At 44.0% G+C, this 25,575-nt stretch overlaps 1 protein-coding gene across 1 annotated transcript in view; it reads right to left on the reverse strand.

Annotated features, from left to right (window-relative positions):
• The window catches only part of LOC138297384 (actin-5-like), a 220,467-nt gene that overhangs the window by 33,588 nt on the left and 161,304 nt on the right, over window positions 1–25,575 (reverse strand). Inside the window, exons 7-9 of the mRNA XM_069236764.1 lie at window positions 20,951–21,075; window positions 13,061–13,230; window positions 11,654–11,787 (exon numbers count right to left, since the gene is read on the reverse strand). Coding sequence (XP_069092865.1) covers window positions 11,654–11,787; window positions 13,061–13,230; window positions 20,951–21,075 — 429 coding nt within the window. The remainder of the gene's footprint in view (window positions 1–11,653; window positions 11,788–13,060; window positions 13,231–20,950; window positions 21,076–25,575) is intronic.

Raw genomic sequence — 25,575 nt, forward strand, 5'->3', positions numbered from 1 at the left:
GTTCAAAGCATACATCAGGGGCATCTCCATATCTAAACACTCTGCTGTATTGTGTGATATTCGCCGGAGTCTCGCATGGGTAGAGGTGCAGCTCACAGATCTTGATCGAGAGATCGGGGCAACTTGGAAGGGAAGAAAATGACATGGGTAAATGCATTTTGGCACACAAATATGGGAAGGGTGACAGACCCGGGAAGACTCCGACTAGACTCATCCATCCATCGTATTTAGCAGTACACATACTCAAACTTAAAAGATCAGACGGCAGTGGGGCCATTGGTACGGCAGAGGTCCAGTCTGAATTCTATACATATTACTCATGGATATACACTGGTCACCCAACAAAGCCATGCCCGGCCTTACATAAATATTTAGATGAGCTAGCTATGGTATGGCTCACCTCTGCTCAGCAGCAATTCCACAGTGAGCCCTTTTCCACGGAAGAGGTCATGCAGGCAATAGATTCCCTGGAGGGGGCACGTGCCACAGGACTTGATGGGGTTACGGGTACATTCTATAAACATTATAAAAACATACTGAGCCCAAGCCTGGTCTCGGTGTATGTGGAGGCACTTGTTGCTGGGGTACCCCCCACAACAATGTGCGAGGTGGTCATTATCATTCTGCTGAAACCCGGCAAAGATCCTCTCTATTGTAAGTCATATTAAACCCCTGTCTATGCTTAATCTTGACAATAAAATGTTGGCCAAAATGATTGCTACCCCTCTCTCTCTTTTATTGGACCAGATTATTTATTCTGCTCAATCTGGCTTTATCCCACATTGTTCTACGTCCTTTAATCTCTGTACTACTTTTGCAGTTTTGCAGTGCTCAATAGAATGTCACCAGAGATACCAGCACCTGTTGCCCTACTGGATGCTGGAAAGGCATTTGACTCTGGAGTGGCCTTTCCTACACGCTGTTCTCCGCAAATTAGGATTTCAGCGCAGATACACTGCATTGATCTCGTTGTTGTACGCGCAGCCTGCAACCACTATACAATTTATATTCCCCATAACGCGGCAGGGATGCCCCTCTCCCATTTGCTTTTCATAATGGCAATGGAGCCCCTTGTGCGTCACCAGCAGGAAGGATATATACAGTTTACTAGCGGGCCACTATTGGTGTCGCTCTATGCAGATGATATATTACTATTCATTCACCACAGACATTAATCTAAAATCCATATTAGATGAGGTAGTCCGTTTTGGCACATTTTCCGGTCTAAACATCAACTGCAGTAAGTTAGAACTTTTCCCGCTTACCTAAAGTACCCTTCCGCCTGTGGTCGAATTTCCCCTCAGATGGTGTGATGGATCCACAAAATTCCTTGGCGTTCACATTCACAGGGACAAGAACCAGGTCATACGGTTAAATTATAGGCCTGCCATTGAGAGGCTGACCACACAGGTGGATAGATGGGTGAAGCTTCCACTGTCTATGGCAGGCCATATATCCCTCATTAAAATGGTGGTTCTCCCACAATTTCTATATCTTTTTCTGAACATCCCCATACCCCTCACAAACTCTTTTTTTGCCCCACTCCGCTGTTTGCTCATTAGGCATGTGTGTTTGGATAGACAGCTGCTCATTTGCTGGGAAATCCTTACTCTCCAGTATGTGCGGGATGGCTTTGGTGTCCCCCACTTTCAAATGTATTATCTCATGGCACAATGCCATTATTCATACCATTATTCATACCACTGGTTCCACCCTGATGCACATATTCCTTACGCTATTCCCGGAACTTGATCTGGCCTCCCCGGTCACCTTATGCTATCTGTCACCTCAGGGTGTGCCGCTCTACCGTAAAGATATTCATACTCTCTCCACCCGAGCTGAGCCAGGCACAGACTGGTTCGCCTGTTTCAGAGCGACAGATTGTACTCCCCAGCACTGACACTGTTAAAAAACCCTATTTTGCCTATCACGCAAGAAACGCATGTTCAATACACCTTCAAATTATTCAGTCTCCACACAATGGGTGATGTATTCCCCAATTACCATATTTTTTCACACAGAGTCGACACACGCTTCGCCAATGGCACTCACTTGCAACACTTCGTACTCTGTTGATTGCAGTGTGCGTTAGGTGCACAGTATACTATTTATCTGCTAGCTCCGGTTGACTTCGCTCCTCTCACTCTGGTCATTGCAGCGGATTCCAGAGCACGATTGGTTTCTAAACTGTACCGTGTTTGTATTGACATCCTTCCTGTCTCCGACAATAAGCTCAGAGAATCCTGGGAAACAGATCTAGGACAACCCTCATCCCTGGAAATTTGGGATGCGTGTTGCGCACAGAGTCATTTTGTCTCTTTTAATCATTGTCATACACATTACAAATTCTTGAGGAGAATTTACGTTACACTGAGTGACATTGCCCGGATTGACCATACTCGTTCCCCTGCTAGCCTAAAGTGCCATGCACCCCTTGCTGACTTCCCACATGACATAGACTTGCCCAAATATCAGGTGCTTTTGGTGTGATATGCTTGACTGTTTGTCTAGTATCGTGGGGTTGCCCTTACACCCAGATCCACTCTTGGCCCTTTTGGGCTATGCTAGAGATCTGCCTAAAAATATTAGGCGCCTCACCACTACCTTCCTTTTGCTGGCCAAGCATGAGATAGCTCTCCTTTCGGGCACCAAGGACACACCATCCGTTACTAAATGGCTTACAGTCTCACATATTGTGATAATACCAGTGAACTTTATGCATCGCTTCAGCCTTAAACATCCAGACTTCAGGATATTTGGCAACCACTGATGGACTACTTGCGCACACTAGCCACTACTCCCCTGACCTCGCAGTCCTCTGCTAAAACATGATGAACCTTTGACACTGCCATAATTTATCAAACCAATTCACCTCTGTGTGACTACTTCACCATTTCTTTATGATACTATTGGATTTCCTGTTCTGCACTGTCATGTTTATGCCATAGACTTTTTGCCATGCTTTCATTGTCTCATTTTATAGTGTGTTCTAGAACAATGATTATCTACTTGAACATGGATCAGATTAGCTGTACTTGCATTGCTATATATCTTTTGAAAAATGTTAAATAAGAGTTACAGAAAATAAACAACCCGGATCTCCCAACAGAGAGCCCCGGTTGTCCTGCAATCAACCCTTGAACCGACTTACCTACTGCTTCTGAGGGCATCCTTGAGCACAGCCTTTGGATCACTGATTCACTCTGAACCAGGCTTCTCTGTGCCCTGCACCAAATAACCAGCTGTGCTTTAAGGGTCCCCCATCCCTTGCAACCTCTGCAATCTAAGGGGACCCCAAGGATTCCCCTTTAAACTTACCTGTGCAGTGCTTTTCCAAGTGATCCCCCGCAGTGGCCGTGCACAAGCTCAACAGACTTTTCCCGCTGCTCCCGCCAAAACCAGGAGCTGCCCGAACTTCTCCATCTGGCACAGTGTGCCCATCAATGGCCTTGACCAACCTGCAAAAGAAGAACCTGGTAAACCTACAGTATGATTTTATATGCATTTTTAAAGGTTATCCTCCATTGATTCCTATGGTCCATAATTACGCACAAAAAGACTATTTTTATTAAACTTTAAAAATTAATATCTCGAAAAGTACTTTCAATTCTGATGATCTAGGTACTAACATTCTCATAAAAATCTGAAGTCATTTTACAAATTGGCCTTGAGGTATTCCTGTGAGTGCATGAGTTGCAAGATTGATGCTGTGAGTACAACAAATGCTTTGCACTTCTCCAAGACTGGCCTAACTGCTCGACCAAGCTACGATAAAAATTAGAGCATTAGTTGGTCTAGTTTGTACCCCTGTAAAACAACGTGTGGTTGCCTGGACTCTGCACAATGCGCCTAGCTTTGCACACTACATAGAGGGCCAACCTCATTCAATTCTTCACTAGAAGAGGCATATGGTTCTCTCAGAATGGCCTCTGACTTCGAGGCAGGTAATCGGGCTCCCTCTAGGCCAGAGGGTAGTCAGGATTTATGTAACTCAGAACTCCTCGCTAGAAAATTCTGGTAAGAAGAAGAACTAGGGAGACTATGGAGATGGTGACTGCGTTCCCCCAACCAAAACCCCCCAAGGAGTGGAATGGACTTGCTGGAGATGGTATTGGTGGGCTGGCTGCCGTGATGTAAGTTTACAGGAACGGAGACGCGGCTGCCCACCGGCCCACCGGCCTCTCCCTCGTTGCCCAGAAGCCATGCATCTTGCCCCCTTGGGACTAGCAAAGCAAAATACAAACGCTGTGGGATAGCGTAACTGGATGGACGAAATGCGGAACCAATCAAACATTCACCCCCAGTCACAGATCTGGGTTTAATCCATCCATTATTTTGCTCACCATGCCACCCCAGTTTGAACCCAGCCATATGCAAATCAGTCTTGACCCTGTTCCACATGGGAACAGTCCAGCCCGAACTGCCAGGCCAGGTTCTCCCTGGACCGGAAACAAGCATCCTGGGACCGGTTTCGGGGTTTCACCCCTCTTCAGCCAGGCTAGCTTGAATCCAGTGGCACAGTGAGCCCGGGACCCACGTCTGGGCATACCCGGCGCACTTAGGGCGGCAAAAGCAAAGCAAAATACAAACGCTGTGGGATAGCGTAACTGGATGGACGGAATGCGGAACCAATCAAACATTCACCCCCAGTCACAGACCTGGGTTTAATCCATCCATTATTTTGCTCACCATGCCACCCCAGTTTGAACCCAGCCATATGCAAATCAGTATTGACCCTGTTCCACATGGGAACAGTCCAGCCCGAACTGCCAGGCCAGGTTCTCCCTGGACCGGAAACAAGCATCCTGGGACCGGTTTCGGGGTTTCACCCCTCTTCAGCCAGGCTAGCTTGAATCCAGTGGCACAGTGAGCCCGGGACCCACGTCTGGGCATACCCGGCGCACTTAGGGCGGCAAAAGCAAAGCAAAATACAAACGCTGTGGGATAGCGTAACTGGATGGACGGAATGCGGAACCAATCAAACATTCACCCCCAGTCACAGATCTGGGTTTAATCCATCCATTATTTTGCTCACCATGCCACCCCAGTTTGAACCCAGCCATATGCAAATCAGTCTTGACCCTGTTCCACATGGGAACAGTCCAGCCCGAACTGCCAGGCCAGGTTCTCCCTGGACCGGAAACAAGCATCCTGGGACCGGTTTCGGGGTTTCACCCCTCTTCAGCCAGGCTAGCTTGAATCCAGTGGCACAGTGAGCCCGGGACCCACGTCTGGGCATACCCGGCGCACTTAGGGCGGCAAAAGCAAAGCAAAATACAAACGCTGTGGGATAGCGTAACTGGATGGACGGAATGCGGAACCAATCAAACATTCACCCCCAGTCACAGATCTGGGTTTAATCCATCCATTATTTTGCTCACCATGCCACCCCAGTTTGAACCCAGCCATATGCAAATCAGTCTTGACCCTGTTCCACATGGGAACAGTCCAGCCCGAACTGCCAGGCCAGGTTCTCCCTGGACCGGAAACAAGCATCCTGGGACCGGTTTCGGGGTTTCACCCCTCTTCAGCCAGGCTAGCTTGAATCCAGTGGCACAGTGAGCCCGGGACCCACGTCTGGGCATACCCGGCGCACTTAGGGCGGCAAAAGCAAAGCAAAATACAAACGCTGTGGGATAGCGTAACTGGATGGACGGAATGCGGAACCAATCAAACATTCACCCCCAGTCACAGATCTGGGTTTAATCCATCCATTATTTTGCTCACCATGCCACCCCAGTTTGAACCCAGCCATATGCAAATCAGTCTTGACCCTGTTCCACATGGGAACAGTCCAGCCCGAACTGCCAGGCCAGGTTCTCCCTGGACCGGAAACAAGCATCCTGGGACCGGTTTCGGGGTTTCACCCCTCTTCAGCCAGGCTAGCTTGAATCCAGTGGCACAGTGAGCCCGGGACCCACGTCTGGGCATACCCGGCGCACTTAGGGCGGCAAAAGCAAAGCAAAATACAAACGCTGTGGGATAGCGTAACTGGATGGACGGAATGCGGAACCAATCAAACATTCACCCCCAGTCACAGATCTGGGTTTAATCCATCCATTATTTTGCTCACCATGCCACCCCAGTTTGAACCCAGCCATATGCAAATCAGTCTTGACCCTGTTCCACATGGGAACAGTCCAGCCCGAACTGCCAGGCCAGGTTCTCCCTGGACCGGAAACAAGCATCCTGGGACCGGTTTCGGGGTTTCACCCCTCTTCAGCCAGGCTAGCTTGAATCCAGTGGCACAGTGAGCCCGGGACCCACGTCTGGGCATACCCGGCGCACTTAGGGCGGCAAAAGCAAAGCAAAATACAAACGCTGTGGGATAGCGTAACCGGTCCCAGGATGCTTGTTTCCGGTCCAGTGAGGACCTGGCTTGGCAGTTCAGTCTGGACTGTTCCCATGAGGAACAGGGTCAAGACTGATTTGCACATGGCTGGGTCCAAACAGGGGTGGCATGGTGAGCAAAAGAACGATGGATTAAACCCAGATCTATGACTGGGGGTGAGTGTTTGACAATGTTCAGCATTCCGTCCTTCACTTGTTGTTTTTGCTTTGTCGCCCTAAGTGGGAAGGGTATGCCCAGACGTGGGTCCCGTGCTTCCCATGCCACTGGATTCAAGCTAGCCTGGCTGATGAGGGGTGAAACCCCGAAACCGGTCCCAGGATGCTTGTTTCCGGTCCAGTGAGGACCTGGCTTGGCAGTTCAGTCTGGACTGTTCCCATGAGGAACAGGGTCAAGACTGATTTGCACATGGCTGGGTCCAAACAGGGGTGGCATGGTGAGCAAAAGAACGATGGATTAAACCCAGATCTATGACTGGGGGTGAGTGTTTGACAATGTTCAGCATTCCGTCCATCACTTGTTGTTTTTGCTTTGTCGCCCTAAGTGGGAAGGGTATGCCCAGACGTGGGTCCCGTGCTTCCCATGCCACTGGATTCAAGCTAGCCTGGCTGATGAGGGGTGAAACCCCGAAACCGGTCCCAGGATGCTTGTTTCCGGTCCAGTGAGGACCTGGCTTGGCAGTTCAGTCTGGACTGTTCCCATGAGGAACAGGGTCAAGACTGATTTGCACATGGCTGGGTCCAAACAGGGGTGGCATGGTGAGCAAAAGAACGATGGATTAAACCCAGATCTATGACTGGGGGTGAGTGTTTGACAATGTTCAGCATTCCGTCCATCACTTGTTGTTTTTGCTTTGTCGCCGTAAGTGGGAAGGGTATGCCCAGACGTGGGTCCCGTGCTTCCCATGCCACTGGATTCAAGCTAGCCTGGCTGATGAGGGGTGAAACCCCGAAACCGGTCCCAGGATGCTTGTTTCCGGTCCAGTGAGGACCTGGCTTGGCAGTTCAGTCTGGACTGTTCCCATGAGGAACAGGGTCAAGACTGATTTGCACATGGCTGGGTCCAAACAGGGGTGGCATGGTGAGCAAAAGAACGATGGATTAAACCCAGATCTATGACTGGGGGTGAGTGTTTGACAATGTTCAGCATTCCGTCCATCACTTGTTGTTTTTGCTTTGTCGCCCTAAGTGGGAAGGGTATGCCCAGACGTGGGTCCCGTGCTTCCCATGCCACTGGATTCAAGCTAGCCTGGCTGATGAGGGGTGAAACCCCGAAACCGGTCCCAGGATGCTTGTTTCCGGTCCAGTGAGGACCTGGCTTGGCAGTTCAGTCTGGACTGTTCCCATGAGGAACAGGGTCAAGACTGATTTGCACATGGCTGGGTCCAAACAGGGGTGGCATGGTGAGCAAAAGAACGATGGATTAAACCCAGATCTATGACTGGGGGTGAGTGTTTGACAATGTTCAGCATTCCGTCCATCACTTGTTGTTTTTGCTTTGTCGCCCTAAGTGGGAAGGGTATGCCCAGACGTGGGTCCCGTGCTTCCCATGCCACTGGATTCAAGCTAGCCTGGCTGATGAGGGGTGAAACCCCGAAACCGGTCCCAGGATGCTTGTTTCCGGTCCAGTGAGGACCTGGCTTGGCAGTTCAGTCTGGACTGTTCCCATGAGGAACAGGGTCAAGACTGATTTGCACATGGCTGGGTCCAAACAGGGGTGGCATGGTGAGCAAAAGAACGATGGATTAAACCCAGATCTATGACTGGGGGTGAGTGTTTGACAATGTTCAGCATTCCGTCCATCACTTGTTGTTTTTGCTTTGTCGCCCTAAGTGGGAAGGGTATGCCCAGACGTGGGTCCCGTGCTTCCCATGCCACTGGATTCAAGCTAGCCTGGCTGATGAGGGGTGAAACCCCGAAACCGGTCCCAGGATGCTTGTTTCCGGTCCAGTGAGGACCTGGCTTGGCAGTTCAGTCTGGACTGTTCCCATGAGGAACAGGGTCAAGACTGATTTGCACATGGCTGGGTCCAAACAGGGGTGGCATGGTGAGCAAAAGAACGATGGATTAAACCCAGATCTATGACTGGGGGTGAGTGTTTGACAATGTTCAGCATTCCGTCCATCACTTGTTGTTTTTGCTTTGTCGCCCTAAGTGGGAAGGGTATGCCCAGACGTGGGTCCCGTGCTTCCCATGCCACTGGATTCAAGCTAGCCTGGCTGATGAGGGGTGAAACCCCGAAACCGGTCCCAGGATGCTTGTTTCCGGTCCAGTGAGGACCTGGCTTGGCAGTTCAGTCTGGACTGTTCCCATGAGGAACAGGGTCAAGACTGATTTGCACATGGCTGGGTCCAAACAGGGGTGGCATGGTGAGCAAAAGAACGATGGATTAAACCCAGATCTATGACTGGGGGTGAGTGTTTGACAATGTTCAGCATTCCGTCCATCACTTGTTGTTTTTGCTTTGTCGCCCTAAGTGGGAAGGGTATGCCCAGACGTGGGTCCCGTGCTTCCCATGCCACTGGATTCAAGCTAGCCTGGCTGATGAGGGGTGAAACCCCGAAACCGGTCCCAGGATGCTTGTTTCCGGTCCAGTGAGGACCTGGCTTGGCAGTTCAGTCTGGACTGTTCCCATGAGGAACAGGGTCAAGACTGATTTGCACATGGCTGGGTCCAAACAGGGGTGGCATGGTGAGCAAAAGAACGATGGATTAAACCCAGATCTATGACTGGGGGTGAGTGTTTGACAATGTTCAGCATTCCGTCCATCACTTGTTGTTTTTGCTTTGTCCCCCTTGGGACTAGGCCAGAGATTGCTGCCGGGTGGGATGCCAGCGCAACATCCACTGAAGGGCTGAGAGGCAAACCAATTCTAAACTGATTTTCTCATAGTCAGCGCAAAGTACACTTTTTAAAAATCAGACAGGGAAAGATGGGGGTGGGAATGACAAAAATGATGATGTCATTTCATACAGTGGTGGAGGGAAGGACCTGATGTGGAGGTTGATTTCAACCCCTAAAGCAAGCTCCACTTAAATAACCAATAGGCCCTCTGAGTGTCCTTCTTCCAGCATTAAGTCAATACATTATCTGAATTGTTTGTCTTTGAAAATGCAATATCTTGCTTCTGACGATAGAGAGTGTAAATCCATGAAATGGCAGCAAGTGAGAGTGCCACAGCACAAATACCTTTGTGGGATATATTGCAATAATTAGGTCTTCATTATGATTCCCATGCATTTAGGTGTGTGAATAATAGGAGGCCAAAAAGAAAATGTGTTACTTACCTGTAACTGTAGTTCTCCAGTATTGGAATCTTTCATAGATTCACATGCTTGAATCATTCCCTGTCATCGAGATGGGAGTCCCCGGTGTATTATAATAGCAATGTAATGATAACTAATGTGTACACAGGCCTAAGGTCTGCCACATTAGTAGTATATCCTTGGAAAAGGATAGTCCCTTCATTCCCTGGATATCAAAAGATGTCTCAAATTTTATCTGGACAGGACAAAAAGTTTTAGGAAAACAAATCAATTATTTGTATCATTCAGTGCTAAAGTCACAAAGCTGCAGGAAAGCCCCTGCGCAGAACATTGCATACATATTCCACTAGAGCTGTCGCAGCATCCACTGCGCTCTTCGCTGGTGTACCCATACAGGACATTTGCAGAGCGGCCAGCTGAAAGTACATGTACACTTTCAAGACAGGCGGTGCTGCGGCATCTGTTCCAGTAACGGTGAGCTGAGTTATTCTCCTTTTTATTCTCCTACCCAGTACAATGCTCATCACATTGTATGATAAATAAGGTTTCTTTCTTTTACAATACATTGGTTGTCGTTTAGTACTGTGTAATAATTGTTTTGTTACCATAGCAATTAATCATTTAAAGCTTTCTTTTCAGTTCATAGATTGCATCTATCAAGGGATAATAATGTGTTCATCATACAATGTGCTTCACTACTGCTTGCTACTCTGATTCAAGCATGCAAATCTATGAAAGTTCCAATACTGGAGTAAGAAAATTAGTTACTTACCTGTAACAGCAGTTCTCCAGTATTGGAATCTTTCATAGATTCACATGCAACCCTCCCTCCTCCCCTGAGAAGCTCACTGTTACAGGTTATATACCTCATTACTTCAGCACTCATGCTTGGGGAAAATCTGAGACACTGGAGCTTCTCACAGGAGTGTTCTAGAGGGAAGGGCAGTCTGATTGGCTGAAATCTGCTTTGGGTCTTTTTTCCCAAATAGACAAGGATAGACTACTAATATGGCAGGCGTTAGGCCTGTATACACTTTAGTTATCATTACATTGCAATTATAATACACCGGGGACTCCCGTCTTGACGACGGGAATGATTCAAACGTGAATCTATGAAAGTTCCAATACTGGAATAACTCTGATTTCCATCGATTGTGTCACACCTATATCTTGGGATACAACATGCATACCTGGGAGTCCTAGGTCTGACTATGCATTAGTGGTTAGTATGGTGTGGAGGAAGATGGGAGGGCAGAGCAGGTGAGGAAAGCACTTGCTACTCCCTTCGTTGTGCAGAAGTGGGATGGGCAGAGGCATGTGCAGCAGCTGTCTGTAGCCCCCGCAGCACAACACAAATCTCTGGAATCTCCAGTCCCAGGACTACTGGGCCTAGTATTTTCCGACCTGGTAACTGTGAACCTGGAAACGCTGAGCTTCTCTGAACAGCCTACAGCCACTCCAGGATACCCACAGCAAGGGACTTGGTCCCTGGGTGAAAGTTTTTTATAATTTGTTATGTAGTTTCCCTTGCGCAAGAGAAGATTCAAAAAGTGTTACTATGGCTATGACTAAAGTAGACAATTACCAGTGGCAATCCATCCATCATTCATTGTGTTGCCTGGGTGACTTTGCCTAAGTGGAAGGGATATGTGTAGACATAGGTCCCGGACTGGCTGTGCCATAGGACTCAGGCTGCACTTTAGTGAGAAAAATAACAGGACTGAAACAGGTTTGAAGATGCTTGTTTTTAGAGTGCATTAGATATTTGGGTTGGGCTGTCCTATTGGAGTGGGAGCAAGACTTTCATAAGGTTGATCCCTGCCTGTAAAAGTTACACAGCTAAACATATTAAAATATATTACAAAACGTGTGTAGAAATTGTGCCCTTCGTTATTCCTAAATCATTGCTGTTTATCCGCTTGCACCAACTTACAATATTGTCTCTGCTTATGAAGGTAACTCACTCTTAATACTGTTTTTCACTTTTTAATTCTGCTGTTTTAGAAAGGGATTAGAAACGAAAAATATGTGCATACTACCTGAGAGAACAATATTTTCTGCAAAGGTCTTCCTTAAGTCTACATCAGAACGAAGAAGGGAGCGAACCAGGCTCTCGTGAACACCATAAGTATGTTTCCCAGTTAGTTGTGGCTTGAAGAAAACTTCAGCTGTTCTACAAAACAAAAACTCAAAAGATTGAGGAAGTTATATTTGTCAGACTTTCAAAATAAATAAAAAGACATTTCTCAGAAAGCAAATTGCTCTGTGTGCACTGCAATAAAAAATAGCAACCCAGTGGCCTCCAGACTTCTACAAGGAGCCAGTAGAAAGGGACTGACTTTTCATAAATACTGTTGCACTAGAAGGACCTGCAGCCCACCCACCACCTGAATACTTGAATGGCTAATGCCCCACATTTTCCTCGTACCTTCAGGATTTGCCTTCTCTATGTATACCTATTCAAGCATGGGGCAATATTCCCAAATACAGACAGATTCTTCTTGGCTCGGATATCCACCTGTTTTTAACCAAAAATCTGCGGGGAGTAACCATCCTTCAAAGCAATGGTAATCTAGTAAGAAGCCCTTTGTCATTAGAAAATGGCTGAATAGGCTTATCCATGGCCAGCTCTGGCTCTAGCCCATTTGCACGTTAGCCTTCAATTTTCTAAAATGATACATTCTTATAAACCCTCACAACTCCCTAGTCGAATGAGGTGGGACACAAGATTATTTTTTAGCTGTGCACTGAATTTTTTTTCATCTGCACCTACCTCTTGAATAGCATAAACATTTTTTGTAATTCTGTTACTATCTCACCACCCTGCAGAAGCCAGCTTTTACAAAGTGTGCTTTCACATTACTTGTTTTTTCACACTTAATCTGGGTTCTGTCCAAGGCCAGAACTTAATCAATACAGTCCCCGTCACCTGATCCTCATCATGCTTATCAAATAGTCCAAAATACCGACAGGCCCTTACTAGGACTGAACATATCCCAGCTAGAGTCCCACCATACCTGTGCACTTAGGGCTGAAGCCAGAGCTCAGAGGCATGCCTCTGACAAGGCTGACTAGGTTTTTTGCATACCGGCTCACAGTTCCTTTGTTTCTGATATGGGTTATTAACCTAACGAGTTCATACACAGAACACCGACTGAGACAGTAGAGCTGTTCCATTTGCGCCGCCCAACAGATACACTGCTCGTTTCTGTGGTTCATGTGATTCAGATAAGCGACCCCTGTCATGGGTGTCATCAGCAGCCTGCTTCTTTTCCTATCATTGACTTACACTACACAGTGATGCAGAATTTGCAATATCAAAAACCTTGTACCTACAGCAACTCATTTATATTTGAAAAGAAAATTAGTAAAGTGGTGTTAGACACCACCAAACCAGGTTCAGATGGCAAAGCATTTTATTGGGAAAAAGAATGTTCAGTAGTTACCTGAAGCGCTCATCACCTAGAATGATGGTTTGTCCATCTGGCAAAGTGTAAGGCACATCAGAAAATGGTTCGACGTCTGCATTTATGGCTACATAACAGCATTTCTCCTTCATTTGCTGGACAATTTCTCGTTTGGCACTTGCTTGTAAGGCACCTTTCTTCTCCAGTAGCTATAATCAATAAAGACAAAAGCTGAAATGAGAATGTGGTTGCCCCACTCTGCCCCTCCCAGTCCTGCCTCAAGGATGCAGAGTCTGGTTGGCTGTAGGGAGTCATGTCAAACTACTATGCAGGTTACATTATTATCATGAAGTAGCCACTTCTCCCAATGGTAGGTGTTTCACAATGTTTTGCACAGGTGGATTGAGGCAAAATAATATAGAAACAGATATAATTGATACAGGTCAGAGGGGATCAGATGTAGATATCCAATTTTCATATAATGCTTAAAACTGGATGCAGGAAGTCCATTCTTCTGTGTGGTTCCCAGACATTTTGCTGCTTTGAAACTAGACACGGGTGTTGTAGGATTCTTTGTGTTGGGAGATTGCTGACTAGACCCAGTGCATGCGTTCTACCTTTAAAATCAAGACAAAAGCACACCTTAAGTAACTTGTCATCAGAATACTCCAGTGTAATTGTGAAAATATATACCACATCTCTGTATAACCCGCTTCCATGACTTAACAGGATACAGGGAATCCCTAAAAGTTAATATTATGAGAAATACGTATTTTTATATAAATAAATTTACATACAACTGTGTTAAAATGACTACCTCAAGCTGTGTCATCATGCTGTCTTTTGTGTAAGACAAATATAGTTTCTATTTAACTGCAACGAACTGAAGACATAAGAACCTCAATAACTTCCTCCGATTCCCTGAACTGGAATGCATACTGGAATATTAATGGCTCATGCAATTGTGCATTAACATTTGTACACATAAAAAATATCCCTTCCGATTCGGTCCTGTTCTGTTACAGGAACTCTGGCTAAACATATAACTTCAGTCTCTAAAGATCAAACAAATGTTCAAAAATAGTTCAAAGGTAATTTTCAAATTGTGCATAACTTCAAGGTACTCTTCTGAGAGGCAAAACATGAATCTTCCAATCCTTAGGGAACTAGAGGCCCTGATACCTGAAAACCAACATCCATGTAGTTAGGTCTGGCATCACAAATTGCCTATAAAGGACTCCAGGCACCCCAAGGAAAGTTATACCTGAAGATCCAAGTCGGGCTCCATCCCTCTCGATGTATGACAGCACCTTTTGCTGCTTCGTAAAGACACCTCAGTTCTGCAAGAGGCAGACTGGGAAAAAACAGGCAGACATCTTCTACTTTTTCCTGGTCTAGTTGTATTCTGATGAACATGTCACATGTGATGGGAATCCATTTCTATGATGTGCAGAAACTTGTGACTGGTGATACCTCCTTATCCAGTCATAACAGAATTCATACAGCCCACCCTGTTATAATTTTACTCTGACTCTTACCTTTCTGCAAGTGACTCCCAGAAGCCCCTACTCTGGGCCCATCCAAAATGGCAGACTCATTGTGCCCATGAACAGTGCTTTGAATTCCCACGAAGAGATTGTCCTAGGGAAATGAGGGGACTAACTTGAAAACCACCCTCGCTGGTTTTAAAACCAAGCTTCAACCAGGTGGTAACTAAGGCAGTTTGAGAGTGAGGCATCTTCAAATGTTCCCTGATATTACATCACTGTTGATGGGAGTGCTTAAACTTGTCTCCCACTACTGACTGAGACCAGCTTATCTAAAAGGCTTCCTTAGCTACCTCAAAGATTTAGGAATGGGCAGGACAAAAATATGAAGTATTTGGGAACGTGGCTGCAGCAGGAGATAGAGAGGTCCGCCTCTCCATTCGATATGTGACTTAAGTCTCCCTAAAAGAATACCAGGAAGCAATTCAGTGTATCAGCCTGGAATGAAATTGACTTTGCCCCTGACCTTCCGGTGACTGTGAGGCAGGACAGTTTACTGGCAGGTGTTTTTTTGCGTTTTTGAGATGTGGCCGGTGTGCCCCTTTGGTTAGGAACTTTCATTACACCATAGTTCTTATGGACATTTTTTAACTGAAAAAAAGTAAAAATTCATATCTACCCTAATCTACTTTTGATCTTAATTTTGCTTTAATCTTTATACTAAACTGATTTGTTTCTTGATTTTAATATCGTTTGGTTTTATTTAAATACTTAGCATACATTTCAGTGGCCCACTGATTAGTTTTTGGACCTTGCAAGGAGCTAGATTAATAGTTTGGCTGGACCCTTCTTCCAAATTAATAATCCAGAATCTCACACTGAGGATTTCTCAGTTTCTAAACCTACCAGTTATTACAGACAAGCAACGTGGAAAACGAGGAGACACCACATTATTTGGTCAAATAGACGGTCTGAATCTAGACCAGGGCATATCCTAAGGTAAACTGATCATAGTCCAGTGTGTGGAGTCAGAGTGCAAAGGCCACAAAGCGCTGCTAAATAGGACTGGCTCCCATGACCTTTTCTGTTTATTTATGATTTAGTTATTAAAAACGATTAAGGGAACCATTTTCTTTCCCATATATTTCTACCCAGTATGCCCATTGTTTGCCTGTATTTGCCACTCAAAACTTTAAAAATTTCCTGACTGAATCACATAAAGCAGTGGTAGATGTACTGAGTTTATGTGGGTCATCATTATTTCTCTGTATTAGGGAGAAGGACCCCTTTCATATAAAGTTCTGCTCCTATGAGAACCCCAGATCCGAATGCTGACATTCTGTGACTGAAGCATGAGTGTGTAGCACATGAATGGTAGAAGGACTCTCTGTGTGGTAAAGGTCTAACTACTGGGACTACTAGGATACATTTTAGATGTCTCCTGGTTTAACATGACATGGGATGGAGGGTTGATACAGCTTCACCACACAGTGGAAGTGTATCAACTACATTCCTGTGGCTGGAGGGTGGAGAGCCTAGATTTTGGAGTGAGAAAAAAGGAAACAGGGCTCCCCTTTGAAATGTAATTAGAACCTTGTTAGTAAAAGAATGCTGATTAGTTCGTCATAAGTACTTCCATTTGGTAGATTGTAGGGCTGTGGGGCTGGACTGTAGTTTCAGTTTTTCAAGGTAAGGACGTTTTTACAAAGGCAATGTCTGTCCTTCTGTACGTTCCTGATTACAGCTTCATGCAAGCTGATGGTGGCAGGGGCAAATATCTCACACTTCACCGTGCCCTTGTTTTGAATACTCCTGTATACCAACATAATTTCTACCTGCTGTAAGAGCCATTACTTTGCACAAGGACTGTGTCTGAGGAAAAAAACAGAAAATTACATTTGAAAGAGAACTGACCCAAACTGGTTCTTAAACCTTTGGCAGTGGGGACATTCTGCCTGGAAAATGTGTATAAAACTAGGATCCCAGACACCCGACTTTGCTGCAGTTCCATGTTCTTTATGACAAATGAAGAGAGTGTTCCTAAGAGTACTTACAGGAGTGCTGCACGATCAGGGCTGGTGTCTGGATGACAGCCAGTCTCCCAGAGGAGAGAGGGTATCACATCAATTGGGCAATTCCCGCTGGAGGATCTGAGGGTCTGCCTAGAGCCTAAGTACATTTGTGCTTTCTGAGAGAGTGAAGGAGTGTATCTGATCCTGCAGGAGGACGAGGTAGTCTATAAAAAGAAGCCCAGAGTGTTCCTGACTTGCTAAAGAAAAATGTGAAGTTTGAATGAACACAAGAATGTGAAGATGCTTTTAGACAAATCAAAGGTTATATAGTTATTGATGTGAATTTGAAACCTTTTAATATGAATGATAGATCAATTTTGGTGACTGATGCCAGCTTGTATGGCTTAGGAGCAGTTTTAATACAGGAGGAAAATGGGGAAAAAAAGAGTATTAGCTTTTGCTTCTCGTACTGTCAAGGGTGCTGAAAAACATACATTGCCATTGAAAAGGAAGCCTTAGCATGGTGGTGGGCATTTGAACATTTCAAGAATTACATGTGGGGTAGCTCCTTTGAATTAAGGACTGGTCATAAACCTTTGGTGGAACTGTTTTCTGCTACAAGGTGCTGGTAGAGCTACACCAAGATTAGCTAAGTGACTTTATTACTTGCAAGAATTTTCCTTTGTTGTTAAATAGATCCCGGGACACATGAATGTTAATGCTGACTGTTTGTCGCGTTTGCCCTTGGAGACTGATGAGTATAATGTTCAACTTGAAGTGGATGAAAGAAATGACATATTTGTAGAATTAGTATCTGAATGTTGTAAAGAAGCCATTGCGAAGAATGACTGGATGTCAGAGACTGGATTGGATGAAGAGATGTTGAAAAATCAAGAAATGTTTGTTTGAAGGTTGGCCAAGGGAAAAATCTAGGGCTTAGTTGTTGGATGGATACAAAGGTATTTGGAGTGAGTCAATGCGTAATAATGACAAATTGTATTGAGGTCACAAATTGGTTGTTCCTGAGACACTGAGGAAGTGATTGGTTGAGTTGTTATAAACTAGGGAACATTTCTGGTTGCCGGGCATGGACTGAATGACTGAGGGACACCTGAGAGATTGCTTACCTTGTAAATGGAGTGATAAGTCTCTCAAATCCCAGGAAACACCAATTACGTACATAGAATTTCCAAAGGGACCATCACAGAAATTACGTTTGGATATTTGTGGCCCATTTTCAGTGAAGGGATGTTCGGGAAAGTATGCTTTAGTATTGATTAATTACTTTTCCATGTGGCCAGAGGTCAAATTTGCGCATTGCGATACTGATACTGTAATGGAATTTCTGGTTGAAGTGTTTATGCGTGAAGGGTGGCCAAAGGAAATAATAACTGATAATGGTCTGCAACTTGTGTCTGTTCAAATGGAGGAATTTTTAAGAAGTAATGGAGTTAAGCATCAACACACAGCTTCATGTCATCCAAGGGAATACGGCTGGGTTGAGAGATTCAATCGAGTGTTAGCGGAAAGTGTGCACTTGATTGTGTTTAGTGATCTGCATTGGAGGAATGAAAATTCAAAAGATGTTGTGGGATTATAGAACCACACCCCATTCAGCTACAGGTGTTAAACCTGTTTATTTATTAAAAGGAAGAAACCCCCATTCCAAAGTGTATCCTGGATGGCCGTTTGGTAACAGAGATTGGTGATGATCTAAATCAAATGAAAGACAGGGTGGTGAGATACCAGTGAAGTTATCAATTAAGACATGAAAGGGGAATTAATTCCAAAATGTGTTCAGTTGAAGAGGGTGGTTGGGTTTGATAGAAGAAATTAAGCATGGGTGGGAAAGGTGATACTTTGTGGTCAATCCTATGCAGAGTATTTAAAGTTAAGGGAAATACCGTGGTATGGGAAGGTGGAGACTTTTGGAATGTAAGGAAATTGACGAAATGTCATCCCACAGAAATGATGGATGCTGTCATGGCATGGATCAATATAATTCCATGTGAGGCAATGTAATTTATTCTAAGTGAATACATTATTTGTAACAATTTAATGTAGGCCAGATACTGTACCTTTAGCTATATTTGTAGGTGTTGCTATTTATGTTTATTTTTTTGTTGGTTATTTTTGATTTTCTTTTTAGGAAAGGAGATATGTTGTATTTAGATATAAGCCATGGGATGTGGAATGGTGGGATAGAATGGAAGGGTGGTGTGGATTCTTGGGGGTGTCAGTAGCTGCTGGAAAGGAGATCTGGATGATGTACTTATGATCTTCAGAAATAAAGATATATATACTTACCATATCTGAGAAGACATAGCCTTAACACTATTTAGCTTTCGTTTTTTTAAAGGTATACCATGTAAAAGACATAGATGGGAAAATTGTAAAGGTTTCTGGCAAAATTAAGGGTACTACTTCACACATTATGGGACATATTTAGAGCTATGGTGCCTTCTGTAAGTGTAGTTCTAAATGATTTGTAGATCAGAAAACTGCATGTTTTGGAAGATTTTTTGGCTACTATCACAGTTAGCGCATTCATTGCAGTAAATACAGAAGCTATAGCAATGTAAACTATGATATTAGAGAACAGCCATGCTTTAGGTATCTTGTTAGGGAAGGAAGGAGTCTGTTGCACGCTTCTTGCTCAGCAATCCTGTACTTATGCGCCAGAGGTAAGTATCCAGATTAACACGTTTATAACTAACATGACAGATATTTCTCATGAGGTATTTTTTGCTGTTACAATTTGTGTAACTTTGAAGGATGCAGATAGAATCTTATATTATTTGCTTTGTGGCACAAGAACATTTTATTTCGAGTCAAGCTGGAGTTCTAATAATTGTTGAATACAATTTTTTTTTCTTCTTTCCCATGTGAATAAATATTTCCCTTTCTTTGTGAATTAATGAAAGGCATATTCAAGAGACACTTGCAGTGTGCAGACTAGTCCATGTATTTTTTGATGTTACAGTTTGTGTAACTTTGAAGGATGCAGATAGAATCTTATATTGTGAGAAACCATGAGAACACATTGAGTTTAATTGTATAATTCTGTTTTAACCTAATTAGACATTCTTTTGAGAACTCGGTGTAGCTGGGTAAAATGTTAGTGTTGTGTTTCTTTAGAGCAGATCAGATTAAAAAACAGCAGAATATTTTTAGGGTGTTCTTTCAGAGGGAGAGGACTCGACTCTCTTTTCCTTTGTTTTTGCCTTTGAGGCTCCTTCCATAATGTTTGATTTAGTTTCATTGCCTATTAATTGATGCATAAGCATTCTGATTATAAATTGCTACTAACTTGACTTTGCCTTCTGTAATTAACATTTAGAAAACCTTCATGATTTGACACTAAAATATTCCCTGTAGCTTTTGTGCAGCCTAATTTGCTTTACCTAAAACTGAATGTATTTATTTGTTGACTAGGTGTAGGTGTGGAGGACCAAAATTCTTAGGGGATTAACACCACTTCTGGTCCATCCAGAGAAGCACTTTACAGCTCTCAAATGTTCATTAAAAAAAAGCCAGCACTAATATGACCAAAATGGGGATGGAGTTAGCCCTTTATGCCAACACAGCAAGGGAGGGACTTTGAAGAACAAGCCTAGTTGTTTGTTTAACACAATGGGTCAAACTCTGTTAATGCTAGGCCAGTGAAGATAGCAGGTTACACTGGGTAATCAGAACATTGTCGGGCAGGCCAGTTTCTTACACTGTCAATGCAGGAATTACTTCTTTTTGCCCTTTAGTTTTCATCAAAAGCTTTAGCAGAGAGGTCATGTGTTTACTCCTGAAACTCTGTTTCCTTTAGTGTGGGGTATCTGAAAACGCCTTTTAAAATATACTTACAAAATAACATAGGAAAGAGTGTAGGAAGTATATCGGGAGTCAATTTTCTAAGGAGATGTGGGTAGAAGGATGATATATTTTATAGAACATGCATCTGCTGGAATTCTGGTGGTTAAAGTACCGAAGATTACCTTAGGTGACTACAGCTCTAATCCTGACGGCCCCAACGAAACAAGCTGTGTGATCGTGGGTAAATGGCTTTATCTCCATATCATTTATTCCCCTAATTTGTAGGAATGCATTGAAATGAATTGCTATAAGGCACTTAAGTGCCCCTGGCTGACCTTTATCGCAGATACCACCACAGAACTTCGGCAAGGTTTCAAAAACATAAAAAGAGAACTTCAGACAACAGCAATACCTACTAACACAAAGGATACATGTATACCATTAATACCATGATTAAAACACTTCTAGGCACAGCATCTAAAAGTCATGCTTTCTTAGCCACAAGCTCCCCTCCTCCCAGTGGAGAAACTGTCTTGTTAATGTTTTTCGTCATGTTTAGATTCAATGCTGATTTTTGTCTCTAGTAACTCATAATACACGTCTGACAACAAACATTTACTAACCTTTCTGAGATAGTTAGTGAGGTCCTGCCCAGCTAAATCCACTCTTTGAACTGCATGATGAAGAGCATAACCTTCATATATAGGAAGTGTATAAGTGACTTCATCGCCTGATGAAAACACAACACCTACAAAACAAAATAGTAAATATGTTTACCCAAAGTGCCTTTCTAAGAAAAGACAGATCTTACTGACAAGTTTATGTTTGTGTCTGCAGAATGAAATATAAATGTGGCATTAAGTAAAAGACGAGCAGGTTCTGTTATTTGACTAAATTCAGGAATAAACTGATCCATTTAGACAATTTTCACAATAGAATCTAAGTATCCAATCACTATTATTTGAAGCACTGACCTTTAGAGCTTCTCCCATTCCAGGCACCAAAATACGATACGTCAGGCATACATTCTGAGATAGGGCATACGAAAGATCCACAATTGATCATGGTAAACATGAATTTGTCAGTCCTTTGAAAACGTGACCCTAGACACCTAATTTCCTTATTTCAAGTGTAAACTGAAAACCTTTATTTTCTAATTCATCAGGACCAGCAGATTGTGCCTAAAGACCTAACTTCTCTATTTCAAGTGTAAGCTGAGAACCTTTGTTTTCTAATTCATTGGAATCAGCAGATTGCACCTAGAGATATGAATGGCTGTAACAGTGCATTAAACATTTTCCTAATTAGTTAATTTGCAACCTGGCTACAAATACACAAGCATCTTTTATTGTTCTGCTATTAGACATTATCTTGGGTATGTCTCTTCTAATGTTTATGTGTATGTATATGAATTTTCTATAGTGCAAACCTAGCCACAATGCAGCACAGGGCTGTACATGGACACAAACAAGCATAAAGTCAACAGGTAGTAGGAGAGGAAGCTGGATTGTGGACGGATAATGAATCTGGATTAAAGAGGAGAGCTGACAACTCTTTCCTACTCTGGAGCATCATTGAGGTGGTGCTGATGGATACAGGGATGAAGATCCAGGTCCTTGGAGCATAGATGGCAAAGGTCTACTGTCTTGTTTTTTTTCATTTTTACACTTCTTAGTCTGCAGTTTGATGGTGCCCAAGCTGCTGGCATGTGACAAGAACCAGCAGAGATGGCAAGTTTGTCGGCAAGATTAGCAGGGAAGCTGATCATGATGGCCTTGTAAATTATGTAGCTGGATTTGAAGATGGTGCAGGATGGCAAGGTCAGCCAATGGAGTTCCATTAGGATGAGAGTGATGTGATCATGTTTCTTCAGGCCCTGGATGAGATGTGCTTTGGTGTTAGGATGCTTTTAAAAAGTGCTGCAGTGTGATCTGGTAGACCATGGAGCACATATAATTACCATCATCTAGATGAGAGAATACTTGCTTGAACAGCAGTTCTGAAGTCTCTGTCTTGTCTCTGTCTATAAAGCAGAGGACTCTTTCAAGTAGAGTTGAGCATCATATGCATACTTGTGGATATTGATGCTATTATCTGTGAGGAGATCACCAAGTGGCTCCATGTTAAGGTTAAAGGAAATATTATGGAACACTAGGGGACTCCACAGATGACAGGGATCTTTTGAGATCTGGTGGTGCCCATCTGAATAAATCCCATTCAAGACTCCATGGTGCTTATGAGGGTGGAATGTCAATGGTTTTGAAGGCAGCTGAGAGCTCCAGTAATGTCAGGAGGTAGGTGTCATCTTCATTTGTGGTGAAGAGGTCATGGTCTACGGTGTGTAAATTAACGGTCTGTGTGCTACTGCACGATCTGAAGTCAGACTGTAGTTGTGCAGCAGGGATCACTGACTTTGGGATAGATTAAGAGGCCGGTGGTGTGAAGACCGCCAGCCTTGCAGCTGTAGCAGACATTACAGGCAGACCTGCCAACCTTCCCCGCCAGGATCAGTGATCCCAACAGGCTGACGGCAGTGCGGGTTGCAATCAGCCAGGGCAGCGATGAAGTCAGCGCTGCCCTGCTGATTACAACCTTGTTCTCTGCCAGCCTTTACATGGTGGTATTACCGCCATGAAAAGGCTACTGGAGAACAAGTGAAGGGGGGCCACAGGTGGCCCCTGCAGTACCCCTGCCCAGCAACCTCGAAATGCACACTGTCTGCTGTTGTAATGGGGCAGCTGGGGAGGTCACATAATCATGGCCCCGTCAGTAGTTTGGCCGACGGGTGTTTCTGTCCGCCAAACTCTTAATGAGCCCCATAACACTAGTGCATAAAATAGCGAAACACAAAAATATTGTTAAAAAAATATTGTTAAAAATATTGCCTTCCTATGCTTCCCTAAGAAAAGCACAAATATGGAGAACGCATACTTCGTTTCTAAAAATATTGATTTCTAATTATATCCAAAACAAAAATATTGAAAACAAAAATATTGTCACCTTTAAATAAACATATAATATGGCAAAAAATGGGTTCACACAATATTGGCTACAATAATATCACCAAAATAATTACAAAATCATTATTCAATAATAAAAAACACTTAGTAAGTGAAACATTTCAAATAAACAAAAACACTTCATAAACATGTTTAAATAAAAAATATACATATTACATCACCAAATTTACCCCGCAAAAAAAAAATCTACATTAATAACAATATAATAAAAAAATTGGAAATAACTATAAACATTTATACATCAACTTGAATATATATATTGGCAGCATACACAGATAGTGAGTAAACACACGTTGGAAATGACTCTGTTTCAACTATGACTGCAGTGCCTTTTGGGATGCATTAAGCTGTGATTGACACACAAAGTACTTCAGTCTGACTTCATTTTCACTTGTTTTCAACGTGCTTTCAGGAAAATGCATTTTTACTAAGATTAATGAATTAAAGGGTGCTTGCTTTTAAAAGCATGAGGTCACTTTATCTTGCAAATGTTGCGCACCTCTGAGAAAGGCTCCTGTGAGAGTCGAAACGCATCAGGACATTAATGAGGCAGCCACTTCGTAATGTGCAATTAAGCGCCATGTCATCTATATATCGAGCATCAGCGCAGTCTTTGGTTTTTTGATATTTGGATTCTCCATTCTTTCAAAAGCTGAGGCTGCCCTGCAGGGAGTTGGGCCCCTGTAACGTGGAGACTTTTGTGCCCTGGAGATATATATACACTCTGACCTCCCGTCGGGATCCATGATCCTGGCGGTGCTGGCTGTCTCCTGGGTGTCCGACGGCCAGGATTGTAATCCGGCAGTCAGACCACTGGCAGCGTGGCGGTCCAACTGCCATGGCGGTCCTCGGACCACCAAACACATAATCAGGCCCTAAATCACATGGGTTACACCTACAACCAAGAAAGCACATTTATCGTGAGGACACTTTTTAGTACCCGGGTTGGGCATCCCTGTTTTAGCTTAATTTCATGGCATGTTCCCTTTATGCATTTATACACATTTTTAATCATGTTTTAGCCAGCCTGCTTTTTAGCAATCTGTTTCAACAACTCCGTTGAGGAGTCAGACAGTCATGTTGAGGTTGTCGTAATCATATTTCACCCTGAAAAGTTTGGAGGTTTTGGTGAGGTACTGTGAGCTAGCCAAGAGTTAGGCCAACAGCTGCCAAGTGGCATGGGTTGCACTCAGTCGCCCATGCTCAGTGAACTGCAGAACACATTGACAAAATGTGAATTAGAAATGTACCAAATATTATTCTAATGCATGCTATGGGAGGATCACTACAAAATATGTTATAATTCATATAAGAGAACACAACCTTACACAAAATGTGATATCAATAGAAGTAAGGGAGGTATTGCAGGATTTAAGAGAGGAAAGCTGTAGCTCCCATGACCCTACAACAAAAATCCTAAAAGATATACTAATGTCTTCAAGTACATCACAGGGCAACTACCATCTATACCCACTTTAAAACATTTAATTGCCTGAACTAAAAAAGCCACCAGCGATACTCCTTCTGTCCTTAGACGATACTGAGACATAAAAATACCTGAACATTTAACAATGATGCCATTAAGAGTAACCTTTCCTTTTATATGATAACCTAAACAATGAGAAATAAGCCCAATATTCTCCACAGCAAATATCTTACTAAAATTAAGCCACTGTCAAACCTAGATGGCCGAAGGGACATTCGAAATGGGCCCCAAACATTCACTCAGAAATACACCATATATGGTGAACATCAAAACACTACTATCTCTTTTATATATGCCCTATTACCAAATAAACAAAGCAGCACTTACTAACTATTAAACCTCATTAATCCCTTCCCCGCCAGGGACGTAATGGTTACGTCCATGGCAGCGCCCGTGTGGCGCCATGGACGTAACCATTACGTCCTGGGACTGGCAGTCGAGGGAAGCGCTAGCGCTTCCCCCGAGGGCCGTCCCCCAACACCCCCAGGCCAGGGCTGAAAGGGGAATCCCTTCCCCTTTCACGCCCACCCCCCCCGCCCACCCCCCCATTACGTCAGCGCGCGATCGCGCGCTGATTTCATGGAAAGGGGGAAAGACGCGCTGGAAGCCATTTGCTTCCAGCGCGTCTAAGGGAGAAGGTGAGTTTTTCACCTTCGTGCGGGGTGGGGGTGCTCTGAGAGAGGCATCGAGGGAAAGGAAAGGGTTTTCCTTTCCCTCGATGTCTCTTTGAGCATTCCTGCTG

This window comes from Pleurodeles waltl, chromosome 5 (genome assembly GCF_031143425.1).
Source record: "Pleurodeles waltl isolate 20211129_DDA chromosome 5, aPleWal1.hap1.20221129, whole genome shotgun sequence".
Classification (NCBI taxonomy): Eukaryota; Metazoa; Chordata; class Amphibia; order Caudata; family Salamandridae; genus Pleurodeles; species Pleurodeles waltl.